The sequence below is a fragment of the Echeneis naucrates genome, chromosome 9 (assembly GCF_900963305.1).
Source record: "Echeneis naucrates chromosome 9, fEcheNa1.1, whole genome shotgun sequence".
Taxonomy (NCBI): domain Eukaryota; kingdom Metazoa; phylum Chordata; class Actinopteri; order Carangiformes; family Echeneidae; genus Echeneis; species Echeneis naucrates.
The window spans coordinates 20,317,612-20,338,482 of record NC_042519.1 but is presented as its reverse complement, the minus strand read 5'-3'; the positions used below and the strand labels follow the sequence as shown (position 1 = coordinate 20,338,482).

The following is a 20,871-nucleotide window of genomic DNA, read 5'->3' as shown; positions in this document are numbered from 1 at the left end:
TACTTAGCAGCTGATGATGAATTAATGATCCCATTTCCTATAGTTTTAAATAGATTTACTTGCTGTAGTTGAATCTTTTTGTCTTTCTAGCTCAGTAAAGACGAGGTGTGTTATAAACATCTGTAGGGTTGTTATGGGCTGTCAAATCCACATGACACACTTTATTGTATTCTGTCACACCATCAAAATGTCGACTTTCAGCCTTTGAAAACTGTCAAAAATGTTCTGTGTATAATTTTGCTGCTCTGATACATACAGTTTTACACTTGACTAGTGAACAGCTACAAAGCCTTGCTCATGTACAGTTTCATGTTGGTTTTGAGGGATGAATTAGATTTCGCTATCTAGATTAGTTCAAAGTCTCCCAACGCCACCTCAGTTTTTAAAGTCTGCCCCATGATTGCTTTAGCTCAACTTGTCAACACAGTGCTAAATCTGAGACTAAATCTGCACGTTACCCAACTCAAGAGATGTGGTAGTTATTTAGCTTCCTCTTCCATGAAGGAATCCCCCAGAGTCACTGTTGAGATTTACTGCCAGTCTTTGTGGTGGTCTGCAAAACATGATACCATGCAGGTGCTTTAACATAATGCTGCATGTAATAATAGAGTCATTTTACTTCCCCAGCGCACAATAGTTTGTCTTTCCCCTTTCATATTTTTGATTCCTTTCAAAATACGCTGCAACAGTCTAAAATTAAGCATTTAGGTATACAACAAATATAACAACAAATATGTATCAAATGTCTATCAAGGTACCTTTTACAATTCAAAAACTAAAATTGTTATTGTTATGTAGCTGCTCAGTTAAATGCTGCACTATTCAGTGTGTTGTGTGTTTTTGGGTGGGTGTGTATTGCATAAAGCTCTAGCTGTCCATTTAACTCAGGTGGTTTAAGAGCACTCAATATTTTAAAGTGTCTGAAACAGTACAATTCTTTGGAACATGAAGAATTATCTATATGCTGAATATTTGTGTGTTGGACTTGTTTTGCGCAAAATATGATCTTTTTTAGTGTTATCACTTAATCCAAACACACTGTGAAACATCAAGAGATGGGTATTAAACTTTTATGGACCTAACAAATTAGTCTGATATCATCTGATATCACCATTAAACACAAATGTTTGATAGCCAAGAAGTAATTGAGTAAATCAGTGCCAGTAAGCCAATAACAGAGATCAGGATGGAATAATACTGGGGATTGGCTGTTTATTTACATGTGTGTAAAAACATCACAGTTTAAAAAGGATAAAATAAGAGTACCTTTTATGCATATCATAATTTTATTTAATATTTTATTAAACAGGACTTGATGAAAAAAAAAAAAAAAGCATTGGAGTCAATGTATTGGTATCAGCACTGATACACTCTACATTAAGTTCCTGTGTATTTTGTGTCCCTAAAGCAGCTCACTGGACAATAAAATCAACTCAGTGGCACATTGACTTTACAAGTGAAGAGGGCCACAGGATGTGTCCAGAACTGAACAGATGGTGCAGCATCCAGTACAGGAAATCAGTTGTGTTTTTCTTCCTCATTCACAACAGTAGACAACACGAGGGCAAGTTGAAGGATAGCTGCTTGCTATTTTGAGGCTCCGCTTTTTAATATATATACTTTTTTTACTGTTGGCCTTTCACTTTGTCAGACTTTACTCCTTTTCCAGTTTCAGCAGTTGGCACATGAAGTTATTATGTGTTCAGCTGTTGAACTCAACAGTATATACCTGAATGTCTGTTTGTCTGAAAGAAGCATTCTAAATTTGTCACAACAGTTTAGTCATAATCGCTCTTGCCACCATCAAAGTCTATATTTGCAGCTACAGTGAAAATCCTTTGAGGTACGACAGCACTCAAAGGTTGGTCCAAGGCGTCACCTATTCAGGCATATGTGTAGCAGATGTCCTGTGTTTAAGTGTGTGTTGGCGCATACAATCGCACGCACACAGTGTATTCTTTCTTTTGTCAATCAAATACTGATGTCTGTGTCTTGTGTCTAAGCGAAGGAGGCCTGAGTGTGAAACAGGGGGATGGAAGTGTGATTAGCATGAGAAAGCCCTCATCCTTGGCTTTTTCTTCCTCTTCACATTGTCTGCTTTGTGTCTGCGGCTCAGTTGCAGGACAAGTCACTTCCCTTAAAGAGACATCATTCTTTTTGGCTTCACTGCAGTTCAGTTTGTTACCAAACACTTTTACAATTGCCAGAATCAGATTATTCACTTGCACGTCTTGGTTTTTATTGATTTTCATTTAAAACATTTGGTATCTTAATTATTTGCAGGCTGTTCTTTCATTACATTTTTTTGCCCATTGTTCAGTCCACACAAATGCCAGTGAATATGGTAATAATCCTCTAAAGTTAGGGCCTGCCAGCCGTGATAATAAGGTGTTTTCAAAGCGGACCAATACAGTGATCGTATTTGTAATGTTACAGGTGAAATCTGAACTTGAATCAATGTTGTGAGTTCAGCATCAGCCTTCTTCCCTGCTCTCACCAACTGTTGTCTCCAGTGTCATACGTAGTAAATGTTAGCTCTTGTCTTTCTAGCATACTAACCAGCTAGCACTGGTCTGTCTCACCACTTTCTGACTCAATGAAGCCTCCTGTCTGCTCTGAAGAAGTGCTGCTGGCCAGACAGCACATTTCAAGCTCTTTCTTGTAAATACAATGATGAGAAACAGATTTGATGAACAGACCTTTATACTGTTGGTAATCTTGGTCAATAGTGTTTTGCAATCGTTGCATTCTTGGTGATTTTGTTGGAAGACAAAATAAATGATCATGGAGCTACTCAGACGCAACATAATCAAGCTCTAGCCTGTGTGGTGTCTTGGCCACATTTATAAAAGTGGGATGAAGTGGAATTTGATGCAATCAATGGATTCACTCATAGAGGTGAGAAAAATTTGCACAGTGCCTTTGCGTAAAGGTCAACTTGGGACAGCAGATACATGCAAATTAACATCATCAATGAATTATCAACGATCTTTACTGTGTTGACTTTTGAGGAAATTTACTAAGAGAGACCAAATGGCATGTGTCGCATTGGCCAGTTTTGAAGACTGTAAAACTCTGAGACCGCCTTTTGACTTTATCTATTTTGATACTAATAAAAGCTGAAGTCGACAAACAAATAGTCACTGCAACATAGAGCTTCCAGCAGCAACTATTTTCCACAGATTCTTCAATTAAACATTTTGTGGTGCCTGGGTCACATCATCTGTATGACTACAGAGTCAAACATTGATGTCACCTTTCCTCCAAATGAATGTTGACATGACTCCAGACACCACTGAGCAGCCCACGGGGTACGCTACACTGATGGGTCAGAATAGGGTGACATTTTTGCTACAGATACTTCCTAAGGGAGTTTGCAGTTGCCTCGTTTCTTTTTTCTACTTTAAAGCTCCTCTACAGCTGGATGTATTCTAGCCTGGATCCCACATTTACTCATCAAATATTTGGAGACGCATTGTAAGGAGAGGATTAGAGCGGGAAACGTATAGCTAAATTACTAAACTGCTTCCTGACAACTGTGCAGTAGTCTTGGCAGGGCTGTGGGAGTCAGATGACAACGCAGGGCTCTCTCTTTGCCGTGGCTTTTTTTCTCCTTTGTATGAAGACAGAAGCCTGTGCCAGATAGCTTTTTTGCAGCTATGAATCTGCGTGAAAAGCTGGCCATAGAATAAAAAATAAATAAATTTTGACAGCATGTGGGACTCACTCTCGCTTCCGCTCACTCTTCTTTCTCTCACCCCCTACTCCCTCACTCTCTTCCTCCCTCTGTGGGTGTTTGGTACACTAAGTGCTTCGTGATTGCCAGGGCCGTGAGGATGCACAATTGGCGGAGGCGTTAACAGCCCTCGGCCAAGTGTCCTTGCTTGTGCGAGTGGATTTGCTGGCAATGTTTTGGTGGTGTGACAGTGGAATAAGAGTTATCCAGTCAGACAGCAGCACTCAGTGACAAATGATGGCAACATTATAGTGGAAGTTCCATAACCGCTCCTGTATTGTTCATACGTGGACATAATGAGTCCAACAAATATCTCAATTAAGATCATCACATTTTGTTTAATTCAGACATTTTGAAGCCTTTCAAAATTTCTTTGAACTATGTTTTTATGATGAAACTGCAAATGCAGGTATTTCTGTGGCCAACTCATCATAAAAAACGTAGATGTTACGGTAATGTGACATGAAATGATGACTATAACTTTTTTGTGTTGAATATGAAGCTCTGTCTCGTGTGATGTGCAGGCTTTGGGATTACTGCCTGGGTGCCCGGCAGCTGTGTTGATGTTGGGCTAAGCTGTGATTCTTATCAGTGTCTCAGTGACAGTGAGAGCTGTGCTAGATCGCTGTAATTTACACACTGCTGTCAAACTGATGATGAAAGGTCACTGATGGTGACCACAGGTGCAGGAAAGCACTAATACTCTGCTACAGATCGTGATTCAGGGTCTCTTCTCATTTTGTAAAACAGAGACAGGTTTGGGGATTGAAGACCTAGACATGGTGCTGGCTCTAAGTTGGATCTGAAGCCAACTTTAGCCATTTCTTTTTGCAGATGGCCTTGATTCATTGGCTAGTTATCTAGTTAAGCGTCTTCTGATCAACAGTTTCAGTGTCTTATTGTCCCATCCACTCCTTTGGCTCAGACATATGCATGTTTGTCAGAATCAAACTGATATTAATGACGCAATAAGTCTGTTTCTCAGCGAAGATCTCTCATATCTATATGGTCAAAACGCAAATGTAATGTAAAAGCAGCTGGGGAGAAACACCCACTACTGAGCCACAACTCAAAAGGTTCCAACAAACGTAACTTTGACCACCACTTTTGCATGGATCAGATAAATGATCTGTGTAGGCTGCATGATTTGCTAATGGCCTGTCCTCTTCTTACCAGTGGTCAGTTCGCTGTGGTCAGAAGATGTCGGCACAGGAGCACGGGTGTGGAGTACGCCGCCAAATTCATCAAGAAGCGGCGCAGCAAATCAAGTCGGCGAGGGGTGACAAGGGAAGACATAGAGCGCGAGGTGAACATCCTGAAGGAGATCCAACACCCAAATATCATCACTCTGCATGAAGTCTTTGAAAATAAGGCAGAGGTCATCCTGATCCTGGAACTGTGAGTGCTCTCTTGTCTTCTTACTCACCACATTGACAAACAGAGGGTTTTGTTATAGAATTGGATATGTAACCTTACAAGAGGTAATCTTAAAAATTCAAAGATTTTGGAGGAAAAGGTTTTGAAAAATACCAATAACACTTGTTAACTGTGAAAAACTCCACCTAAATATCTAGCGACACATTAGGCAGTAAAGTATGATGTTCTGGTCTGGAATGTGTTAAAGTCTAAAATAAAGAGAACATTATATGAACACTGTTTGAGTGAAAGCAAAAGAGGTGTTGATTTCATTCAAATTCCAGTTTACACTGTGAGATCATTAATGTATACACTGCCAATGCCCTGCTAACACATTTAATCAGAACAAACAGGTGTGACAGGCAACTACGCCTCAAAGGATAGATCTCCTTACTGCCAACAGTGATGAGTGTAATGTTGCCCAACAACATTCCTGACAGTTGATCACATACGACAGAATGGCACCGAAAAGATAATAAACACAAAACCTCTCCAGGACGACAGTGAAGTGTGTGTCAGTACAATAAGTTTGTGGCTCATTTCCAGCTCAGTGTAGTTAAGTGGGAGAGAAGATCACCACAATAAAAATAAAATGTTAATGTCTTGAAGGGTTGATAAAAGTAGCCTCTCTGTAAGTTTTATTAACCTCAAACAGACCAGTATACTAGAGAACTTATGCAACATTAATAAGAAGATTTAATGACGTTTCTAGAAGAGAAATGATCATGTGCTTAATAAATGATAACATGGCACTGTGACATCCTGCAGTATAACTTGTTTCCATAGTCCTAAAAACAGGTTATATTTGCATCAAGTCATGTAAATATGGCTGGCATCTGCTAGGATACAAAAATTTGTCATCAGACAAATGCATCAGTGTAACAATACAGTGCACTTTATTCACAAGGCCAGTCTGATTATTGATAATTACATCATATCAATACTGTGTTATTGTGGAGAGCTGTGGCTTATGAGCATGTTGGTGAACGAGACACTTCACCAACTGAATTTAATATATATTACCCATGAATTTACAGATGCGTGGAGCTAAATGAAACTAAATGGCATGTTTGAATCTTAAAGCTGTGTGTCAGAGGAGCTAGATCAGTCCAGATCAACACAGTTGCTTAAGAGCAGGATGATGTCACTGGTTGGTAAACTCCCAGCTCAAACTCTTATCAATCAACCCATTATGGAGGATCCATCAACAATCTTTTGAGGTTAATCAGAATATTTTGTCTTTGCATAAGCAGAAGAAGTGGAGATATGACAGTTTCAGTCTCAACGCTACAAAGCAGATATTTTGCTCAACGTCTCTTAAATGTATTTGTGTGAGGAATCTCCTCACCTCATACAAAGATTGCAAAAGTTTTTAGAAGTAGCTGGTTGGGAAATGATGCTCGTAACAGCTGAGGAATTGTGGGCGGGTGGATACAATTAATACAGCCATGTTCTCAGGGAGGGTGGGGTGTTAAGGATAAAAACATCTTGTCAGCACTGTCTGTTCATCAGCCTGGACCTCTAAGCCTGTACAAGTCCAGCCTATTATCTCGCCTTCTCTTCCTACTGCCATCCAACCTGTAAAATTGTTTTGCTCTGTCTCACACCTCCTCGGCTCACGCTGTATCACTGTATCTCAAGTTTGCTCCCACTGCTGATGTTTTAAGCCTGTTTTGTATAGGAAGTGTTGCATAAGTCAGTGTGCAAGCAGGTCTTGGGGAAAAATGTGGTTTAGTGCCAGTGTTGCTGGGAGATCCAAATAAAAGCAGGCAAAATAAAACGCCTCCCAGGTGATGGTTCAGAGGAAACACTTTAATTATCTGAAATCTAATATCAAGGCCGCTCTTTATTGTCTGTGGAGAAATTGTAATATTATTTCCTTGGCTTGTCCGTCATGAATGATGAAGCACACATATTTCCAAACTTGTTTATGTGAACCTCTACCAGAAGGATTGGGCCCCCGCTCTGATTTCACTCCTCTCAAAAAATTACCCTCAAAACTCTTGAATTTCATTTCCAAAGACCTTGAATGTTTTCTTGCCTGCCACAGACGGTAACCGTAGTTATTACTTCTTACTGTCAGGAGACAGCTGCTGGGAAGCTCAGCATGATGTGACAACAGACTACTTTATTAGTTGAGGCATCATATGTCTTTGGTTGCTTTGCATATTTTTGTGGTTGTGGTTGTTTAGTGTCTCGTGTGCTTTGCTTTCCATGATCCTGTGACCAGAATCTCCACAAAAGGCGAATTGAATTCTATGTGGATTTGAAAAAGCCTAAATTCAGCTTGGTAAAGGTTGCGAGGCCACTGGCATCATCATTTGCTCAGATTTTCTCATAAGGAAGCCATGTGAAGCCAGGCACTGGTAGGGGATAAAATGTAAAACCATACCATGAGGCTTTATCAAATGCTAAAAATAGAATAGGACTTTGTTGTCATTGCATTACCAAGTATACAATGAAATTGCAAAAAAAAAAAAAAAAAAGAACAGCAGCTCCCTGGATTGGATTGTTTGATAGCGGTGCAGCTGTATTTTTTCCTTTTTTTTTGTATGTGTGTTTGGAAAATGTCTTGACCTGGTATGGATGTTTGGACATTTTTTTCATGACTTAAACAGCATTTTGCAATTTTGCTTCAGATGCATCATGCCTGACTTTTAATGTTGGTTAGCACTGGCTGTTTTTATCAGAGTTCGATGTTCGATGTTACCACCAAGCTTGTGCCATGAATGTTGCAACATTAAATTCATAGAGCGCCAAATGCTTAATTTAATAGTGGTCATAGACCGGAGGAGATGGTGTCTGTTTGGAGATGATAGCATTTAAATTATATGTCTTTGATAAGCATGTAATCAGTTGCTCTTCGTGGTCCTCCAGTTTACACATTTGAAATTGTATCCCAAGCTAGTAGGATGTTGAAACACATTTTCCGTTTTTACAGCCATGGGCAGGTAAAACAACAAGTCACATATTTGGATCCATGTTGTTTCCTTTTGTCCTCCATATCCTCCCATCCAGCTCTGGGTAAATACAGCCATGATGATGACTGACCTTTCACACCGCATGCAGACAGGCCTCTATATGAAAACTGGCAGTGGTGACATGTTTGGGCAGAAACCTTCTTTCCTTTTTACAAATGTCAGTTTACACCCTGTTAACCACTGAAGCAGATGAGGAAATAAACATCCCTTGTGTAGAGTGGGTGTTTTGCAGGATGGTGGGGGTGGAGGCCCCAGCTGTGAAGCTGCTCCTGCTGTTTCTTCCTTGAAGGATGGTGCAATATGTGTTTGTGCATATTTGTAGCTTCCAATGTCTGCAGAAAGATTAAAGTAGGAAATGCAGGTAGATTTTATGAAGGATTAATCACTGAAATACAAATCATTTTTCATTTAATTGCAGCAAAGTGGTCACTTTAATTGTGCACACATATTACAGGACACACGTGTGTGTGGAAGAATGCTCAAGACGGGATAAGCATGTCGGTGATTATAGCTATCTGTGCTCTTCTCTTCACACTTCCCTCGCTGCAGGGCTTCACTCATGCCATCGTGCCGTGACCGTGATAAATCCTCTGCTCACTCTCTCTTTCTTTTCTGTTTCTTATTCCTACATCTTCATTGGTCAATATCATAACCAGTTTTAATAGTTGCTGAATCACACAGTGGTTCTGAACAGACATTTAGAAGTTTGCATTGATAGAAAGCTCATGTCTTGGTAATGATCAGGAAGCACTGTTGCTGATATGAAATACTTAAGCAGTCTAATTAAATTCTGATCTGAAAAGAATCATCTGGCATGAAAACCTTCATAAGCATAAATTGAATTTCAGCCTCTCCCATGCATGTTAAAATATCCAATCTATTTTAGGAGGTGAAACCTTTATCTTTTTTTTGCAATTTTTTTCACAGTTTATAGACAAATTGTCAGTAATTGTGGAAATAATCCACTGAATAACAGAGATAACAAAACAAAAGTTATCGTTACATGCAAAGAAAAAAGTTAAATTAACCACGATGATGTTGATTTTTATTTACAGTGTTCATTTAATGAACAAGTCCATGTTTTTCATGATTCAGCCTCTATCATTTTAATTGTATGGATAGATAGTAAGTAGTGGCATATTGCTTTTCCCACATCTTACCCTTTGTTATAGCTAATGGAGCGTGTTCATTATTTAAACACAAAGTAAAGTATTTTATTGAGAGCAGTGCTGGTTAAAATGTGCTTGGAACATGTAAATTGGTCGGGTTCTAATGCATTAGGATGATTAGATTACATCAGCTCAGCTCTGTTAAGCAGGGATTTGGCTCTGATCTGAGAGATCTCACGTTTTAATTCTCCCTCTCCTGCTCTCTCCTGCTCTCGTCTCTTTTGTGCAGTGTGGCTGGCGGGGAGCTCTTCGACTTCCTGGCAGAGAAGGAGTCTCTGAGCGAAGAAGAGGCCACCCAGTTCCTCAAGCAGATCCTGGATGGAGTCTACTACCTGCACGTCAAACAAATCGCTCATTTTGACCTTAAGGTACTGCAGAAAGCAAAACCCCTGTATGATGTCACAATGTCACATATCTTTGTTCATCATGTATTTTAAGCTGAAGTACGATAAGTTTTAAGGATGTTGTCCATTTTGTCTGCTTTCAATCTCAGTTTCATACACATACTAATACAAACAGAGATGATGATGTTGATCAATCAGTTAGCACAGAATTAGCAGTATATAGTTTTAGTATACGGCCATTTTTAATATTAGTCGTGTTGTAGACAGAACAGACAATGTTAGTTTATCAACAGAAATAAATAAGTTGTTGGCAACTTTTCTGAATCAGCTCATTGTGCTGCTCATGTTTCTAACCAAAACTACGAAAAGGTTTGCTGGTTCTGGTCTCACAGATGTCTGAATTTGGCTCTTTTCTTTGTGTTGTGTGAAGAAAGGCTTTTTGGCAGTTGAATGGATAAAACAAGCCATCTGAGGTGTCAGTTTGATCGTTGCAGCCCCCCTAAGAGGGGAAGGTGTACTTAAAAAGTGAGGAAGATAAAATGTAATAGATATGACTACTTCAAACTATGGCTTTTTCACAACATACAGAATATTTTAATTTGCCACGTTGGGAAAAGCATAGCAGTCCCCAGTAACACTGACAATGGCCCTGTTGTGTTCAAGTGACAGTGAGTCAGTGTCAATAACACGAGGACTGTGGAAGTGATGCAGCTAAACGGACTTTGCCCTTGATAAACTTCAATCGACAGCTGTGATGTGTCAGCAGAGCGAAAGCTGCTCACAGCTGTGAAACATGTGAATGAGGAAAATCTCAGAAAACAAGTCTTTGGAACATCCTTTAACTTTGTGAAACTTGAACTGATATGAATGTCAGACATCACAACAGGAAGATACTGGATACAGTTTTCTTAACTACGAGAACTGTCTATTGTGAAGTCTGATATACAGTACTATTATTACCAATTCTAACATTTAGCATGGCATTAAGGATGATGGAGAGTAGGTACCTGTATTTGTACTGTTTCAACAACATTTCGACTGATTAGACTTGTTAATGTCAGAATGAGAGCCGAGGCAGAAATTGAAAGATTCACTCTTCTGATAATTGTACCATAAAAATACTTTGGACTGAAGAGATGCGGACAGTGGCTTTTTCACAGTTTGAAAATTTCCTCTAAACCATTTATTTGACAAGGAACTTCCAACACACACACACGCACACACACACACATACAATGAAAGCTAAAACCCCAACAGTTAATATTGTTGTCTGTTGTTCAGCCCCCTGAGAGTAGTATGAGGTTTGAAAGCTCTGGATTCACAGTAATATGTAAATAAATCTAATTATTTTTTGCATTAGCTGACGACCTTGCTACTACTCCTTTTATATCAGTTCTGCTTTATAACTATGTTTTTCAGCCGACACATCTGAGGCTAATTACAATGACTAATCTGTTTTTTTACATCTCCTTTTTATTATGGAGTGTGGGTAGTTTCAAACTCCTGAGGGGAGAAAGCGAGTAAAGGTCAGAACAGCGTTCCACATCATAACACTGCCTTTATGTCTCCTGTGTTATTGAAAACCTAGATGTGAATTGTTTACTTAAACCTGAATCAATGTCACTGACCAGTTGTTCACTTACAGCTGTGCACATGGCGTCTTGATGACGATGACCGGTCAAGACTGAGAACAGTCATCATAAATCATACATCAAAGTTAAAGTCAAAGTTATCCCTCTTCTGATGAATCGAAGAGCGTTTATCAACCACCACAAATCCTACTTTAGATCTTGGCTGCTTTTGTTTGGAGTCAGTGGCTCAGATTTAGATTTAATTTGCTGGTGAATGACTTTTGATGCCTTTCTGGCTGGCAGCAAACAGAGTCATCAGGCGGTCATCAGACCATCACTTTCATTTAATGCAGGAATGTCTTGGGGGATTTTTTTAAATTTGGTTGAAATGTTCACTTGAGATGCAATGATTAAATGTTTAGTTTTTGGTGGTCAAGGTCATGGTGAGCTCATGAAGTTCTGGTCATTTTAATAATGCCCAGAGGTTGAAGGTTAGTGTGGCAGTAGAAAACATCCAATCATAACTCAAGATGTGACTCAGCAGTTATGGCAAAACTGCAACAAAGCAGTGATGTGGTGGAAGCACACAATTCAAGTTTCACTTATCTGACATCTTCTGTCTTTTACTCAATAAAAAAATGCAATTAGCTCTCACTTTTAGAGTCAGCAGTATAAGGTCAAATCTCAGAGACAGTAATATTGTCATTCAGGGGACTCATTATGCTCAAGAGTTTAATTTGCTGGGCAGGGGGCAGATTAATGCTTTCTGATTTATCACCAGTCATCATTTATATGCAATTTGTGTCTGAACTGAAGAACCAAAAGGATTTAAAGTCAGCTGTTCTTTGGGTGGAGAAGACTTGAAAAGGTTGCTTTAATGTTTCTCCTGTATCACTGTTTTATTCATAGCCTAATTACTGCTGATGCTGTCACCCTTTATGTTTTTCAATATGTCTCAAAGAGATCTATGGGGAAACATGTTTTTCCATGCAGTAAAAATGATCACACTGCCTAAGGTGTGAAGGTTTTAGACAGTGGCCTGTTGTAACCTACATTTCATTTCGCACTTCATTCCAGCAAAAAGCATAAGCATGTCAGTGTTTATAGAGTGAGAAGAAAACCAACAAGCTGAACCAGACTTGGATTGGATTTTCTCATCGACTCCCGTTGCCTGCTGCCCACTGCCAATCTGTTCTTGTTCCTTCCCAGACGATGATCCTCAAGCTCAGTTCATAGTCATTCTGATTGGATGAAGTTTGGAAGGAAGATGGTTTGGTCTAAAAGAAGCATTGTGTCCTGAGGAATGTCCAGCTTCTGTTGTTTGGCTTTGCTTTCAGCGCATCTCTGCCGTCCTTTCCTTTCTCTCACTTCCTCACGAGGGTTTCACTCCCGCTTTGCATGGGATTTCCATGGCTGATGAGTCTCCTTCCTGACAGACTGCTCTGCTGTTTGTTCTGTTGTTTCCACTCAGTCTGTGTCCTACATTAGTGCAACAAAAAAGCACATTTTGTCTAGGCTTTGGTTTCGAACTCCAGACCCAGGACTTTTCTGTGTGGAGTTTGCATGTTCCCCTCGTGCCTGCACGGGCATATATACATTTGGAGATAAAGGTATAAGGAGATATGGTATTGCCTTCTGCTTTGGGTGTCACCTCAACAAAAAACTATGGAAATAAAAATTTTAAGTAATTAATAATAGTAATAATAGTAATAAATAATAGTAAGTAATTAATAAATTAATTAATTTATTTATTTTTGCAGCCACATATAAAATTGTTCAATGAGCTCCACGTAAACCTGCAACTGTGAAAAACTGCCTACACATAAATGGAGCCATCTTAAATTATTGTAACATTGCTAATGTGAGCATAAGTAGCTTTTATTCTAATTAAGTTATCATAGTTAACAAGGTAGCTGCAGTCTGCCAGCACCATCTCAGTGAATTACTGCAGTGTCTAGTCATCACCATGTAAGAAACCACTTTTAGTGGCAGAGAAAAGTTACAGATTTTTCTTGAAAAAAAAAAAAAATTATAATAATAATAATGTCTTTTTTTTTTTTTTTTGTTCTCTCTTTTTCTTTCTTTCTAGCCGGAGAACATCATGCTGCTGAACCGCTCAGTGCCTCACCCGCGCATCAAGATCATTGACTTTGGCCTGGCCCACAAGATCGACTTTGGCAATGATTTTAAAAACATTTTTGGAACTCCAGAGTTTGTAGGTCAGTACACAAATTATGTCCGGATGTGTTCTGTGTGTACATCATGCATAGCTAATTTGTCTTCATCTTTCTCTCCTATATTTATTGAAGCACACAGGCACTACACCTCCCTGTTTCTCTGGCTTTATTCCAGAGGTTACAGGTGCCAATGGTGCCGTAGGAACAAAAGGAGAGACCTGATAATAGACTAGCAATTATCAGAATGGCTTCTTCTTGCCAACAAACACACACAGTCATAGACACATCACTGGCTCTATCCCATCTCCCCTCGCCTACCCCTTTGCCTGGAGCAGCCGCCAACACTCACAGCTTCCCTCGTGTCTGATGCCAATGCCCACTCCCAGTGTAATCCATGCCAAAACCCGAGCCTGTTCCCAGTTCAGCGGGGTAGCCATGGTCAAATAGTCTAAATAAAGATCAAGTGGCATTAAACCAAAATCATGAGCTGGATAGTTGGTGCTGACACACAAATAAACCAGAAATTCACGAGGCACAAAAAAGGATTTAATTGTAAATTAATTGTTATTGTAAATTGAGTCCTTTGCATTTCCAACATGTGGTTTCGTAATTGTGCACTGGAGGTTTTCAGAGTGAGAGATGGGAGTAGTACCACAGTAATGCAGTGGTAGTTGACTGTAGGTCCATGGATAAACTGCAAACAGCCAATAGTTCACAATGCTACACACTCTGCAGGTGCAACAAAAGGTAAAATGTAATAGATACAAGCTAAATCACTTGGAGCCTCATCGCTATCTGACGCTGTATCCATCTTTGAGTCCTCAAAATCGATGGTAGGGCTAAATTGATTGGATGTGTTTTGTCAAGTTTATTTAGTTGGTAATTCATTGGTGTAATTGCATAGGGAAGTACTGAAATGAAAGTTTCCTTATCTGATGGTCTGTGACCAGAAGAAGTAAGAGAAAAGACCATAGATCTTGTAGATGTCATTAAAATTAGCAGCTAATGAAACATCTTGAGAGAAATTAGTCTGATCATCAAGTAAAATCAAGGGACAACAGAAAGAAAAGATAGAAGTTAATTAGTTAGGGAAAATAAATATTTTAATTAAATGAAAAGTGAAGCTTGAGTGCGATGCGGTGTTGACCTGAATAATGATTTTCCACTGTTTTATGCATGTGTCTTACAGCTCCAGAAGTAGTGAACTATGAACCTTTGGGCCTTGAGGCAGACATGTGGTGAGTAAACTCAATCTGTTCTATAAAGTCCATTATGTATATACATACGACCCTGACATCTGCTGTGGAGTAAATTTATGTGCAACAATAAAATGAAAAATATTATGAGATGGGATCCACTGTTAGATGCTGAAAACCTCTCCTCCGTCTCTGTCTCTCTTCAGGAGTGTTGGTGTGATAACCTACATCCTGTAAGTATCTGATATAATAATTGTGTGAAATGGTCGATACCTAAAAATTAAATTGGAAACATGTTGCTGCAGGGTTTGTTTGTTTTTTTTGGTTTTTTCACATTAGCATTCACACCTTACAAACCCGAGGAGGTTGTCACTCAAAATGCACGGAGACATCAGGCTACTTGTCACCATGTAAAGAGGTTAATGGTGGCTCTTTGACCGCGCTGTTGTTGAGCTCTCTGCATTCCCAGTTTTGAAGTGTACAGCCTCCAGCAAGAACCGTGGAGCACACTGAAACTGCTCTTCTAGTGCTGTGGAGGGAATGTGTTTATGCACTTCAGTTGTGTCTAAAATTAAAATTTACAGATTTTTTTTATGTATTTGTTTATTATGAAAAGCAGAAATAATTATCTCTGAAAATACAGCGCCAGAGGCTCTTTTAGCTAATTGGTGCTCGAGTTAAGTCCGACCTACCTCTGGTCTTCTTTGATTTTAGTTGAGAAGTTACACATTTAATGAAGGAGTTGAGATCTCAGTAACAAGTCAAGTTATTGTGTTACCTCATTAATTCTATCAAATCACAACAGATACAGCTCACACTTTAATGAAATATTTTTTCAGAGGCAGTTTATTTTACTGAAGTCTAAAGAAGAGTCCATTATTCTCCAAGTGTGTTTTCACACAGATGTAGCTTTTAACCATAAGCAGTTAACACAAAACACACTAAGAGCAGTTAGCACACAGCCGGAGCAGAGGTGCCTCGCTCAAGTGCTCTTCAGCCGTGTTGAGAGACTGGAAAGTAATACTCATTCACTCCTCTCCCATCCAGGGATCCTAACTGGTGACCTTTCCGTCAAAAGATCAACCTTTCAGTTTCAAATTTGCTTCTAATTCAGATAGACTTTTAAAACAACCAACGCACAGCTTCATCCTCCACAGCCAAAGGCTTTCACTGAAACCAGCAAGTGCTCTTGGAGCAGGCGTCTGCAGGTTTAATTGACAGTGAGAGAAACGTTGATGCCTGTGGCGACCCACAGATGAACTGCTGTTGGCTCTTGACGATGCAGCCTTTCTTTCTTTATGCCCAGCAACCAGGCTCCCACACACCTTTATCTTTCAGGGGGACACCTACAAGAGAACAAACACGAAATGTGTGCACAAAAATGGACATTAGTTGCGCTTGCCTACACAAACATGTAGAGTTCCCACCACACTATAAATAATATAAGTAAGTGCCAACTCAGGTGTGATCTCATTGTTATATAATACGTACCTGCAAATATTACAGCTTTTGTTTTGGGAGAGAAATTTGTTGGTGCTATCAGAATGATGCTTCATTTTGCTGTACATGACAGTCTTCCATAAGATTAAAAATGACAAAACTAGATGAACATACATTCTCTGCACATGCACACGGGGTTAATGTTCATGTTCTCCACCCACACAGCTGTCATAGCTCTACCAGGTAAGGTAGAAAATAGATACCACAGCAGGGCAACAGTGAGGTGCACCAACTGTTCATTTGCCTCTTTAAAAATAAAATTGGGAGCAATTTAATGGATGATTTTTGGGATAATTTTTTGTTTTTGGTGGTCTCAATTCTAGTTGAGTGATGACCCATTTGCCTCAAGGTAATGGGAGCTCCATTAGGCAACTGTTAAGTAGTGTGGTAGAAGAGATACTACTGCTTGCAATTTTTAACAATGCAAAAGACTTGCTGAGGCTGAGGTAACTTGAAAATCATTTAGGGAAATGTGGTGCTTGTGGTGATGCAACTTGCTGATCTGATGGAGTTGTAATGCAGGTCGTAGGCTTTTAAGAGGTTTATTTCAGCATAAAAAAAAAGTGCATTCTGCATCTTAACCTCTCCTTTGAGAAACATTTTGTGGGGCAAAAAAAAAGGTTAAAGGAAAATGCTGCCACAGCTCTCTGGCCTAACACTTTGCAGCAGCCTGTGCTGCCCAGCCCTGTAAAGGCCTGCCTGAATTACCTCACAGCTGCAATTTATACAGTCAATAAATTCATAACTTTGTCACTCAACTTCAGCCCAGCCACCTCCACATCCGTCACAGCTGGTATGTTAATTAGTGGCTGGTGCTGACATGCTGGAGACCAGCAAAGGGAAGGCACGGGTTTGTCACAGACCAGTGTTTGGTTTTAATTGCCTGAGCCTGAACCATGCATGACCACTCTACTGTGTCTCAGCTTTGTCCATTAAAACATGATTTTTGACTTGCATGTTGGGAACATTATACAACTTGTATTGACATGCAATGTGACGGCGCCACACTCGAAACTCTTACACACATCTAACCTAGCTGTCCCGTGTCCCATCTCTTCAGTCTGAGCGGTGCGTCACCCTTCCTGGGAGACAACAAGCAGGAGACGCTGGCCAACGTGTCAGCGGTCGACTACACATTTGATGAGGACTTCTTCAGCAACACCAGCATCCTGGCCAAAGACTTCATCGGAAAGCTCCTTGTCAAAGATCCCAAGTATGTATAATCTGTATTTCTCCAAATCCTTAAAAATATTCCATATCCAATGATTCAAAGAAGAGACAAGCATGTTGACACATTTGCCTATGAGAGACTAGAAAAAGAGACCAGATCGAGCACAACCTGTCTTTATGGCGATGCACATTAAGTTTTGAAGGTTTCCATTGGTATTAGTCAAAATGGTTAATTTCAACACATGACTGAACACATCTTCTTCCTTTCAGTCTAATAATTTGGAAATTGAATGTTAATATTTCCAAATAAATCTGGATAGATTTTGAAGTTTTAAAGGCAACAGCTGCTGAAACTGTAATATAAATAACATTTTCTGTCTCCTCCCAAACTCTAAGTAACCTCCATTATAATGTATTTAAAAAGACAAAAGATAAAATATCTGCTCTTTTATTCCTGCCTATTATCAAATCCTCAGACGCTGACATGAAAATTGAGTGCAAGCTCTCTGCAGGTTTTCAAAATAAAACACCCTTGTCGCTAGACAATAAGGAACTTAAACATGTGAGCGTCTCCAGCAAAAACTGAATGACTGCAGTTCTACTTAAAGACAATCACTGCCACCAAAACTCTTTCTTTGGCTCCTAATTATCCCAATTTCAAAAGAGCCATTGTGAGGGGGCTAACAGAGGTGCATAATTGTAGGTGTGGAGCTGATTTCATTTAGACAAGCTAAAAGTAAGAAAGAGGATTTTCATGCAGGCAGTAGGCGAAAGAATGGGCCGACTTTACAAACTTACAACTAATGTAGCTTTTAGAAATCCCCAGCTGAGTGCATCAAAATGGGACAGCTTTTAATTGAGCTACGTTGTAAGTGGACGTGGATCTGCTCAGCAATCTGAATGAAGATTAACCCTAACCCTTCACTGTCACTTCAGCCATCAGTGGATTCAGTAGTTAGAAAAAAAAGGGTAGTTGTTGGAAAGAAGTGAAGGCAGGAGGAAGTCATGCATCTCATTGGATCACGTCAGTTTCTGTAATGGTTTCAGTGGATTTCTCTGAATGTACTGAAACTCTTTCAGAACAATGTGTCGTTGTTTAAAAGGACATGGCAGTGACAGACTGAAGGAAGTGGTGTCTGTTTTTTAAAAGTCTGGCTCTGCTTTGATTGAATCTCAGATGTCAATAAAGCACAGACCATTAACATCTTAAGCATTACTCAGGAATTAACATTTAATATGATCTGTATGTAGAAAGAATCTTGACATAATTTGAAACATTCTCAGCTAATGAAGGATCTGAACATATCTTGGGAAGCAGAACAGAAATTAATTATGACATAAATTCCTTATTTAGTCTGTTTGTGGTGTGTTCATGGAAAGTAGGAAAACTTTAAAAATAGGAAATAATACATTGCAGTTCAACAAAGGTCAATGTAGAAGGCAGCAATTAGGGCATCTGTCTTTTTTCAGTAAGTTAGGCTTATGGTTGAGCACGAGCTAATATTTTCACATTTCTGCTGTTCAGTAGGACTGTAACTAACCGATAACTTTCTATTCTATTATTATCACATTCAGCCCCATTCAGTTTATTTCTAGTCCAAAAGACTAGGCAAACACCAAAATTGTTCCTTCTCAGTGTATACTTTCATTAGAAAGTAATGAAATTTAATATCCAGAGCCCAAGAAGTTGTCTTGAAGTATAAAAGTTACATAAAAAGTAAAAAAAAAAATGTTCCAAACCTATTGAAGAGATGATTTTTAAGTCTGGAACTACAGGAAATATCTACAACAAATCAAAACGTGTTTTTCCTTCCTATAATCTGTCTGCAGAAAGAGAATGACGATTCAGGACAGTCTCCAGCACCCCTGGATCAAGGTTTGACTCTTGTTCAATGCTGGTTAATGAAATCTCTGTTTGTATCAAAACAAGTGTGATCCAGTAAGATTGCAAATCTCTCCTTATTTTATTTCTGGCAGTAGTTTAGGTCTATAAGCTGAATGCTGCCAAGCCTCGATTAATTTATTCAGTACCCGATTCATCTTGCCAGTAATACTCTCAAAAGCTTTTTTTGTCGATGCATTTGAATTCAGCCAAAAGACACTCAACAAGCGCTGAGCAGGAAGGAGTCGGCTGTCAACATGGAAAAGTTCAAGAAGTTTGCAGCTCGAAGAAAATGGAAGGTAAGTGTCCTCCTTTGATACTGACTCATGCTTCAGGAGAAGTCAAATTACTGTACAGTACAACACAAAATGGCCAGTAGCTCATTCCGTCCCCAAGACACTACATGTTGGGCAGCCCCCCGCCCGCGCCCTACAAAAAAATAAACAACCCACAACTCCTCAGATGTACTTTAATGTCAGTGCAGTTCCTTCAGGCCCGCCATAACCATTAGATTTACTACCAGTGCTGCTTTAGTGGTTGTTTCCTTGTCTGGTTCGGTTAATCACAGCTGACCCAGCTGTGCTCCCAGCCTGTGAGACATGCTGGGATTCTCTTGTCTCGGTGGTTTGGGGGTGCTGTCACACCACGTCTGTGTCTTCTACTCAGGCGGCCATCAGCTCACATTAAGCTTCTGGCTTGATTCGTCTTAAAGTTTATTTATTCCAACGATAAAACTAGCATCGAAACATGACGAAGCAGAGATGTAAACACAGTTTGTTTAGTTTAGATTTAAAAAGTCTGTTAGTGTAATGAATAATCTCACTATTTAAAAAAAATAAATAAATAAATAAGAGAGCAGGCAGCTTTAATCAAGGCCAGAATCTGTTGATTTGTAGTCCAAAAGACCAGGTAAATAGAATTCAGTTTAAAAGTGTAAGACCTATAATCTTGTTTTCTTTCTAAGGTTTACCTATTTACTGGTTTACATCTGCTTGTCAAAGGAATGAGCAAAGATTTCAAGGTGCTGGAAAACTTAGCTTTGAAATTATGTGCAAAATACAATGATCCCCTGCATATCTTATTACTGAACTAGTCCTCATAAAGACATTGCCACCCTGCACTTGTCCTCTAAGACCACTTAAATGTAATGCTAGCAGGAATGTCTTCCAATGCCTGTATGCAAAACAAGTGAAACCTGGTTTTCTTCCTGAAGCGTTAGTACAGCATCAGTACTACAGATGGTCAGTTAGCCCTGTGATAAAGTCATCATCATGTTTTGTAATATTTATGTTTTAAAGCTTTGTGTTTGTTTGTGTTTGGCCCAGATTTACTCTGAAGTCACATAGCAGTATAAAGGACAGTTAAGGAACTAAACTGAATTAAAATAGAACAGGAAATGCTTTATTTTGACAACTGCCTGTCTGTTTTTTTTACTGCACAATGCAGTATTCTCAGTATAAAATGACATCAGCTTGTTCTCAAACTTGATACTCATCCATGCACTGCCTTTTATTCTATTTTCCAGCAATCCGTCCGACTAATTTCTTTATGCAACCGCCTGTCCCGCTCCTTCCTGTCCAGGAGTAACATGAGTGTGGCGCGCAGTGATGACACTCTGGTAAGAAAGAAAAGGGGAGGGTGGGGGGGGGTTTCTCATGTGACCAGACTGATTAAAAAACGAAAACATTACACAAAAGATTAAACACAGGCAGGATCTTGACCTGCATTC

General features: G+C 39.4%; 1 protein-coding gene across 2 annotated transcripts in view; it reads left to right on the top strand.

Moving 5' to 3' along the window:
* The window catches only part of dapk1 (death-associated protein kinase 1), a 64,347-nt gene that overhangs the window by 20,603 nt on the left and 22,873 nt on the right, over positions 1-20,871 (top strand). For both annotated transcript variants that reach the window (XM_029510661.1, XM_029510659.1), the window contains 9 exons: positions 4,913-5,134; positions 9,532-9,670; positions 13,307-13,436; positions 14,584-14,632; positions 14,797-14,823; positions 17,151-17,303; positions 19,091-19,136; positions 19,352-19,441; positions 20,668-20,760. In XM_029510661.1, the coding sequence (XP_029366521.1) occupies positions 4,913-5,134; positions 9,532-9,670; positions 13,307-13,436; positions 14,584-14,632; positions 14,797-14,823; positions 17,151-17,303; positions 19,091-19,136; positions 19,352-19,441; positions 20,668-20,760 (949 nt within the window). The remainder of the gene's footprint in view (positions 1-4,912; positions 5,135-9,531; positions 9,671-13,306; positions 13,437-14,583; positions 14,633-14,796; positions 14,824-17,150; positions 17,304-19,090; positions 19,137-19,351; positions 19,442-20,667; positions 20,761-20,871) is intronic.